The sequence below is a fragment of the Plectropomus leopardus genome, chromosome 3 (genome assembly GCF_026936395.1).
Source record: "Plectropomus leopardus strain MGB_pleo_1.0 chromosome 3, ASM2693639v1, whole genome shotgun sequence".
Taxonomy (NCBI): domain Eukaryota; kingdom Metazoa; phylum Chordata; class Actinopteri; order Perciformes; family Serranidae; genus Plectropomus; species Plectropomus leopardus.
In genome coordinates this window covers 40,175,001-40,185,000 of record NC_142178.1, presented here as the reverse complement: position 1 = coordinate 40,185,000, position 10,000 = coordinate 40,175,001, and the positions used below count along the sequence as shown (strand labels likewise).

The 10,000-nt window shown below is 38.3% G+C and overlaps 1 protein-coding gene across 1 annotated transcript in view; it reads right to left on the bottom strand.

Annotated features, from left to right (window-relative positions):
• tbce (tubulin folding cofactor E) overlaps nt 1-9,826 on the bottom strand; it is a 15,740-nt gene extending 5,914 nt beyond the window's left edge. Inside the window, exons 1-10 of the mRNA XM_088075199.1 lie at nt 9,494-9,826; nt 9,236-9,320; nt 7,588-7,752; nt 6,840-6,925; nt 5,709-5,808; nt 5,468-5,570; nt 4,296-4,372; nt 4,078-4,170; nt 3,246-3,310; nt 1,079-1,143 (exon numbers count right to left, since the gene is read on the bottom strand). Coding sequence (XP_087931325.1) covers nt 1,079-1,143; nt 3,246-3,310; nt 4,078-4,170; nt 4,296-4,372; nt 5,468-5,570; nt 5,709-5,808; nt 6,840-6,925; nt 7,588-7,752; nt 9,236-9,320; nt 9,494-9,629 — 975 coding nt within the window. The 5' untranslated portion in view covers nt 9,630-9,826. The remainder of the gene's footprint in view (nt 1-1,078; nt 1,144-3,245; nt 3,311-4,077; nt 4,171-4,295; nt 4,373-5,467; nt 5,571-5,708; nt 5,809-6,839; nt 6,926-7,587; nt 7,753-9,235; nt 9,321-9,493) is intronic.
• Between the last annotated feature and the right edge of the window lie 174 nt (nt 9,827-10,000).

Here is a 10,000-nt window from a genome sequence, read left to right as displayed (position 1 = left end):
TACGCATATTTATACATGTACACATATATATACACATACACATATTTATACATATACACATATATATACACATACGCATATTTATACATGTACACATATATATATATATATATACATATAGGCATATTTATACATGTACACATATATATATATATATATACGCATATTTATACATGTACACATATATATACACATATGCATATTTATACATATACACATATATACACCTACGCATATTTATACAAATACACATATATACATATATGCATATTTATACATATACACTTATATATACATATACGCATATTTATACATATACACATATATATGCATATACACATATATATGCATATACGCATATTTATACATATACACATATATATGCGTTTACTGACATTTTTTACAGAGCATTTACAGACAGAAATGTTAAGCAGTTGACTGATACTGAACAGTACTGATGTTTATTTAGATATTTATTTTGTTGTATTTATATTTATTTTAATGTTCAGCAAAGACCAAACAGCACTGATGTTTATTTTATTTTTATATTCTTTTTATATTTCGTTTGTTTGTGTGTAATGTTCGATAAGTAAAATTTTAAATGAGAGCTGTTTATTTAAGAAAGCAGCCCTCAGAGTACTTTTACATATCAGTACAAAATCAGAGTACAATCCACATAGTAATGATCTATTTTTATTACAGTTCAAAAATCGGTCAATATATCAGTAATCTGTGAATTTTTCCACAATAAACTCAGTATAAGTCTTAAAAATCCCATATCAGTCGGGCTTTAATATGTATTCAGTGTGTGTATATATAACAGTTTTATAGTTGTTTTTGGTTAATGTTACAAGATTGTATGCACTGATTGAGAGTTTGTATATATATATATATATATATATATATATATATATATATATATATTTTTTTTTTTTTTATACTGTATACCAAGCCACGTTTCTGTGTTTCCCGTTCATGTCTCCTTTTCTTAAAATGTCTAACTTTGTTGTTGTCGTTGTTTTTTAATATGTGCTACAGCAAACGAGATGAGATGCAGTGAGGGTGAAAACTCTCTGACCTCTGAGATGTTGTTCTGGTCCAGACTGAGATCCTTCAGCGCCGGAAACATGGCCGTCTGAGACCCTACGGAGGAAAGATTCGGCTGTTACACTCAACAATCATCACTAACACCACGGCCTCGTGTCATTAAACTCACTCATAATGATAATAATAATAAAAACTCAGTTTATACAGCACGATTTAAAGTGTTATACGGGGCTACTCCAAAACATTTCTGTAATAATGCAAATAACATCAGACAATTAAAGTAACAACATGAAATATAATCAAATGAAAAATAATGAAACAGATAAAGAAAGACTGTTCAATAATATGAATGTCAGCTGTGGTTAAGATGTTTTATTATGCTTTTATTGTTTTTATTGTTTGAGTGAATGTGAGCAGCTGACTGCTTAAATTCCCTCTGGGATTAATAAATAAATTAAGTAAGTAAGCAGGTACGCATGTATGTATCTACCAGGAGTGATGAGTAAGAACGAACGAAAGACTGCGTCCATGTTTAGACGGACAGATGGACACCCGTCAGTCTAAATATTAACTGCACTGATACTGTGCCCCTCGCTCGCCCTGATCGTGGTCTGGTCCTGGTTGAGCCGATGCTGTGATCTTGCCTTTGGACACCTCACTATCAACATATGCATGAGACTGTTATCATCTCTATCAACATCATCACAGAGAGCAATTACTAAATTAACACCTGCCGTTACTGTAATATGACACGCATCTGTTTCTATTATTGCTGTGCCTCTCTCTCCCTCTCTCTCCCCTCTCTCCCTCCCTCTCTCTCCCTCTCTCCCCCTCTCTCTCTCCCCCTCCCTCTCTCTCCCCCTCTCTCCCTCTCTCTCTCTCCCCTCTCCCCTCCCTCTCTCTCCCCTCTCTCCCTCTCTCTCCCCTCTCTCTCTCCCCCTCTCTCCCTCTCCCTCTCTCTCCCTCTCTCTCTCCCCCTCTCCCCTCTCTCCCCTCTCTCCCTCTCTCTCTCCCTCTCTCTCTCTCCCCTCTCTCCCCTCTCTCCCCTCTCTCTCTCTCCCTCTCTCTCTCTCCCCCTCTCTCTCCCTCTCTCCCTCTCTCCCCTCTCTCTCTCTCTCTTTCCTTTTTTGCCATGATTGTATTTCATTTGTTATTTACGACATCTATTGCTCGTCTGTCCGTCCTGTAGAGGGATCCCTCACTATCCTCTGCCGCTCTTCCTGAGGTTTCTTCCTCTTTTTTTTCCCCGTTACAGGGTTTTTTTTTGGGAGTTTTTCCTCGGGTGATGTGAGGGTCTGAGGGCAGAGGGATGTCGTACACTGTAAAGCCCTCTGAGGCAAACCTTTGTGATAATAGGCTCTATAAATAAAACTGACTTGACTTGACTAAACACTAGCAGTGTCAACGTTTACAATTTTTTCTACACGTGTAAACGGGACTTCTAACCGACGTGTACCCGGTTACACGATTTATGATCTTTTTCTATCGCAGTTGCGCTATATAACCACTAGATGGTTCTGTCTCCATTCAAATACCTCCTAATCTCATTAAATCAAAGCCGTTCCAGTAGTTAGTTATCGCACAGAAACGTTTATTCAGCGAACAGAACTTAAAAAGTAGGCAATCCATCTCACCATTTAAGGCTTAGACCTACTTATGACAGAAAGTAAAATGAATTGAAAATAAAATCATCAATTTTGACAGACAAGAAAACGTACAAGTGAAAGCTGGAAAAGGTTTAACCTTCTTTTTCAATCATTGTTTTAACTATTGCTCACTTTTGTACAATATATTTTTTTAAGCTCCGCTTGTTCATCGCTTGTTGCTTGTTGTCCGTGCGGCCCCGAGTCAACTTGAAGTAACGTGACACTGGCTGTGGCTGCGGTTTTTTTTAATATCAACGTAACATTGCCACCTGTGCATCTATTATCTATGCAGATAACTGCATTAGTGGGAACATTTAAGTGTATAGTTAGTTAATGTTATTATCTTAAGCTTTCAGGCAACATTATCACCCCTAAAAATACTATTGGTGAGAAATGAACGAGGAGGAGGAGAGGAAAAAATGACGTGTAAACGGTTATTGATTTTTCTGAGTGGTTATGATTTGTTATCCGTGTACCTGTTTACACGGGTAGATGTTGACATCCCTACTAAACACTGCAATTGTTGTTGTGTTATTTTTGTGTTATTTTTACCAGGAGCAGCATCATCGAATCGAAGGTCCGACAGTCCGGTTTGTGTCAAGTTCAGCTGCTCCAAACTGCAATAAAACATCAGCACAGAGTTTATTCTTATTAATGTTAATGCTCTAAATATTCTTCTCATTCTTACATTTTATGACAACTTGGCCACGGGTCCGGACAGGACGAATCTGGACCGCGGTCCGCCAGTAGGTGATGCCTGGCTTACAGGTACATGTGATGAATCAGTGGTGTGGACGCTATTAACAGCCACCTCCGTGTGTATTAATCACGTGCAATGACAGGTGTTTTTATGGAAAACCTTGCAGGAGCGAGACAGTTTGTAAAAGTGCTCCAGTCGGAGCGGGCTGTAGGACATGTCCACGCTGCAGCGGGCTATTGGACATGTCCACGCTGCAGCGGGCTGTTGGACATGTCCACGCTGCAGCGGGCTGTTGGACATGTCCACGCTGCAGCGGGCTGTAGGACATGTCCACACTGCAGCGGGCTGTTGGACATGTCCACGCTGCAGCGGGCTGTCGGACATGTCCATACTGGAGCTGCAGCGTGGACATGTCCGCGCACTGGAGCGGGCTGTTGCACATTTCTACACTGGAGTTTTTAATAAGGAAAAAAAAAACAAGCATATTGTGCAAATATGTTAAAAAAATTGATTTTTTCACACCATGCAGCAGTTGAAATACTGGTCAGAAATGCTTTTATTGATCATTTGATTGATTGATCCTCAAATCTGTAAACAGAATATATTTGATGTTAAATGATGATTGTGTGTAGATGAGTGTGCAGAGTGTGAGTGTGTGTGTGTGTGTGTGTGTGTGTGTTGTACCTGGGCAGAGCAGCCAGACTGAGCACAGTGTGCTGCACCAAAGGGTTAAAGGACAGACTGAGGCTCTTCAGCGTCTGCAGCACTCCATCAGGCCTTAAACAAACACACACACACACACACACACACACACACACACACACACACACACACACACACACACTGTGAACACAGCCTGGATGTCACATCAATCAGGATGAAACAGGAAGTACTAACTGCACCTCTGCAGCTCCGTGATGCTGTTTTCCTCCACAGACAGCTCCTCCAGCCGCGGCCACATGGGGGCGCACTGCAGGACCTGACCAGAGTAAAATAAAAAAAGAGAAAAATGTTTTATTTTTAACAACACTTTTTGCTCATAATTCTGACACGGCCACAATTACATATGATTTTGCTATAATAATAATAATAATAATAATAATAATAATAATAATAATAATAATAATAATAATAATATTGTGGGAGAATTTACAAGTGATAAAAAATGTAAATAAATAAAAACATGAATTGTCAAATCAATTAAAATAAACTACGGATACATTCTATTCATGTAAAGGTACGCATTTTTTATATTAGTTTGTATTTGTTTTTTTAATGTACTGTATTTTTTAAAACATATTTAAGTACTGCAAATAAATAAATTAATGCATACAACTTAAGTAAATATTGAATATTTATAAACAATAGTAAAATAAATATCTTTGCTTTACACACAAAACATATATAGATAAATTATAAAATAAATCTAAGTATGTCAATAATTGAATAAAGATATGATATATTGCAACTATCTTAAAAGGTTACTAGTAATATAAATATTAATTTGTATATGCAGGTTGTATATTCTCATTTAGATGTATTTATTCATTATTTATATTGTATGTAATTTATATTAAACAAAAAATGCAATAGGAAATAATATACAGTACGTATAAATATTGGTTCTACAAATATTATTATTCTCTATTTACTGTTATTTATTCATAAAATATTATTACAGTTTTGAGATCTTATTTAAAAGTATTTAACATGATCCATCTTCAGTATACTTTATTTATAAATACATATTTCAGAACCCTGGATAGAAAAATTAATGTAAATATAGAATATTCATAAATAATAGTTAAAAATATCTATGTTTTATACATAAATATTGTATAGATAAATTATTATTGTATAGTATTTGTAAAATGTATTTATTTACTCTTATTTATTTTTATAATTTAATTTTAGTTAATGATTGCTTCATTTAAAAATAATAAATATTTGCAAAAAAACTTAAAGAAATAAAATAAATCTCTCCAGTTTTCAGTGGAGACGTAACAGTAGCCGATGATGCCGGTCAGGCGAGCACACACTGATGTGTGTGTGGCGTGTGAGCAGACAGGTGTACCTGAGGCCAGGTGAGGTCGCAGCCGTTGAGGGCGAGCACTCGGAGGCTGCAGAACGCCGCGCAGTGAGCCGACGGCTCGGACGGCAAACGCAGCCTGTTATAGCTAAAACAACAAAAATAAAATAAAACAGGATGAAGAATTCAGAGGAAGGAAGGAGGGATAACACACACACACACACACACACACACACACACACACACACACACACACACACACACACACACACACACAGTCGGGTACCTGAGCTGCAGTCCCTCCAGTTTGTCCAGCTGCTGAGTGACGGCAGCAACGTCCTCCCAGCAGGACAGCAGAGTCCTGCACAGGTCCAACCACTGCACGTCTGATCACGGCCGATCAAGGGTTAATATGCAACATTTTCACTTTCATGTGGCACTTTAAAAACGGAGTTTACAAAACGCTTTGACAAAAAAGCAAAGATGCAGAAATGGGATACGGAGACGACGATGCAACAACGGAAAAGCCAAACAGTTCGACTGAACCCAAACGAGACGAAGCTGAATCAGAATCTAATTAAACAAATAAAGCAGCACGCAGGACGCAAAATTTAACTGTGAAATAATTTAAAAAACATGGACCAAAAACAACAGAAACCATAAAAGCAATACAACCACAAAAAAAGGAATTAACGTAAACGTAAATTAAAGGTAAAATAGAAAAAAGAAAGAAAAATGTGAAATAAAAAGACGACATAACATCAGAGCAAATCGATAAAATGTGTTTCAGGAGGCGATTTAAGACGTCACTGATACTGCCACCCTGATATCTATATATCTATATAAATACACACACACAGATATATATATATATATATATACATATATATATATATATATATATATATATATATATATACATATATAAAGACACCTGGATCCAGCGTTTGAGACGTGGTCCGTTCGTTGCTATGAAAGTTGCTCGGTGGTGCTTGAAGCTAAAACAGTTAAACTTCTCGTCGTTTTGCTCCGAAACCCGAAGATTCTCATAAGCTGAAGGAAAGCAGCTCGTTTAGAAGCTTAAACTCGTTTTTTTCTGAGCACTTCTGCCCACAAACAACAAGACACGAAATATTCGTCAGTAAATTTCCTGTCGATCAAATACTCGATTAAATTACGAACAGTTGCAGCGCCGACATCCTGATCTTTGTTTTTGAATTTTGAAGTCGTTGAAATGAAACCCAGCTGAGCGCAGCTGCTACGCGTCCTCCCGTCTCTCCCCTTCACACGCCAAACGTCCGATACAAATAAAGACAAAACCACGGCGGCAGAATTCACGCCTCGTCATGACAATTATGATCAATATCACTTCTGAAGCATAAACTCACAGCAGGAAGTTATTTTTGAAAAACGATACTCGGCGTTGTTTTCCGGATTTCGCCGTCGGCGCCGGGTCCGTTCACGTCGCTGCGATTCAGCAGAACTGATGGGAGACTCTCAAAACTGTGGAGACAGAAACAGACGGTGCAGTCAGGACCCGTGATTTTCACCGAAAATACCGTGGAAAACGATATTATTGTCGACGTCGTTTTAAGCCCATTTTACGCCGCTAATATAATAATATGTCATAATAATACGAGTACATCCTTTCAAAATTAAACTATCAAATGTTCATTAATTGTCAGAATTTTAACCCTTCAAATGTCAGGTTTTTGTCATGACATCTAAATGTTTTTAAATAAAAGAAAAAAAATTAAATTAGAAAAATAATTTTTAATTTACTACAAAATATTATCAACATCTGGGATATGTCAAAGATTTGCAATAATGTTGATTTTTATACATTATTATTATTTTTTGCAGTTTCAAAAACTCGTACCGCTCTGCACGCTAAAGGCACGTTTCAAAATCAGGCAATAAAAATATTAAACATTAATGTGATTCTCGACTTTCACTGAGTTTATTTTTTAACCAACATCAGTCCTGATCGCAAATATCAAATATTTATTCATGTTCAGAACTTTAACCCTTTAAATGAGACTAAAATGAGACAAACGGTCCCTGAGGGTAAATAGTGAACAGTCCCTAAAGGGTGTCGTTCCTCCTCGTGTTTCCCGGACTTCCTTCCTGTTTCGGTGACACAAACTGTCTGATGAACATCGCACCTGCGCTCCCTGATCCGCCCCCACTCCAGCTTCGTGGAGGAGATGGAGATCTCCTCGCTCAGCACCTCCTCGGAGTCGATCTCGTATTTCTGCTGCACGGCGGTCAGGAAGTCCACCCCGAAGCTCACCTTCGCCGGACGCACAAAGGAGCCTCCTGTAGGGTGTCTGAGATCGTGCGGACAAAAACAACATTCACTCCTCTCACATCACACGGACATCTTTAAACGACAAATGGAGCGTTTTCATTAACGAATCTTTACAACATCAAAAACTTCATCAAAGCGACGATTTGTGATTACGATTACGGTTTATGATGACTTCTCCAAACTGCCGTGATTTACCGTAAAACCTCAAATAAAACTTCTCACTGAGGTGAACCTGCGTGGAGTCCACGTCGACAAACGATCAAAACGTATCTACGCGTTTGTCTGTGTGATCGAAGCAGCTAAAAAAAAAAGAGCTGCGTGGTAACCATGGTAACCAGAGCGAGCCTCTAATCGAGACAGGCCTTTAATCGTCACACTGTGGAGCCTCAGCGGGCTGGAAAAAAAGGACTGGGCTTTTATTTGATGTTTTACGGTAATTATTTCACTTGTTGTTATGTCCTGTTGCTGTTGTTTTTTAACCTTTAACCCTTTCATTGCCCTGATAGTTATGTGTTGTGATACTGACAGTTATTGGTGGATGTTTACCTGAAAGTTGTGTCAAAAATAAATAAAAATAATTGGTCCAAAAAACAACAAAACAAACCGAATATGTAATTTATTAAATTAGCGCCCAGAAGGTGCTGCAGGTTCAGCGTTGGGCCTCGTGCAGCTAAAGCAAAACTTCTGCAGGAGAGAAACTGACGCACCGTTTAATTAACTGTGATTTCAGGAAGATGCATTTAAGTATAAAAGTTAAAGTACACGTGCAAAAATGTTTATTAATTTAGTCAAACAAAATGATTGAAACAAAAAGCAGCAATTCTCATACGTACAGTTTAAATTAAATCTGGAACTATGAAATGTTTTTGACCTTCCAGTTAATTTTCTAATTAATGGACTAATTGATTGTTTCAGCTGCACTTAAATATTTTCATATTTTCAGTGTAAGTAGTTTTCTAATAATAGTAGTGGAGTAAAAAGTACAATATTTCCCTTTGAAGTGTGGTGGAGTAGTGACACGAGATTAAAATACTCAAGTAAAGTAAAAGTATCCTCAGATTTGCTCTTCAGTACAGTATTTGAGTAAATGTACTTAGTTACATTCAGCAAAGTAACTGATGCAAAGTAACTGAAGTTAGAGTAACTGGGATCAACAGACAGAGTCCAGTTTATTTCTTTAATAATCTAGTTATTAAAATCGCTGAAACATCATCTGAATTTGATTAAATCATATTCAGTTTTTAAATGTTCCAAAAATATAAAACTCATTTTTCTTTGTGTTGAACAATAATTTTTGGACTCTTCAGGAAAATTATTTTTCTCTTATTTTTGGTTCGAGTGCTCGCAGCCTCTCGGAAATTTAAGTGAGTCAGAAAACTTTGGTGAATTCCAAAAATCAACGAGTACCGACAAAAAAAGAACAAATCTCGTTCTAAATATGAACAAAATATGAACGACTTTAACCCTTTCAGCCGTCTCAGATCTCAGCTGCTCAGACTGACCTGCAGGTGAAATACTGGACTCCCTCGTGGCTGCCGTCGTGTTTTCCTCTCTCAGGGTTATCCCACTCCACGCCGAGCCACAGCCCTGAACGCACAACACGAAAAACACACGGGGTTAATAACAAACAGCCCCTAAATAACTAACAGTGACTAAAGACTTCATAACAAACAGCCCCTAAATAACGAACAGTCCCTGAAGTGTTAGTAACGAACAGTCCCTGAAGAGTTAGTAACGAACAGTCCCTGGGGCTCGCTGACCTGCCGTCGGTGGTACCGGGCCCACATACCGCACCGTGGCCCGCTCTCCGGCGCAGGACACCCGCCTGCTCAGCGCGTCCTCCGGCGCCTCCTGCTCGGTGCGGCCTCCTCCCATCGGCGCCTCCTTCGGCGTCATTAAAACGTCGTTAACTCGCTGAATCCTGGAAATCGTCGCGCGGACGTCAGACACACTCGTCAGACGGCAGCTCGCGCGCAGGACATGACGGTAACCTCACCTGCGGAGTTTAAAGACACGAGCACAGGTGAGTTAGCCTCCGAGCTAACGTTAGCCTCCGAACCAAAACAGTCACTGCTCACCGGAAGTGACGCATTTTAAATATGATACCACTTCCTCCCAGAGCTTTTCAAAATAAAACTACCGACTTTATAAACATAAACACGCATAATGTTATTTATTTATTTTTTTTAAAGTTTCGCTTATTAAGCCATCCATAATTTAAGCAGTTTGGCTCTGCGGTGTGTTTTTATTGATCATTTTTCAAATAT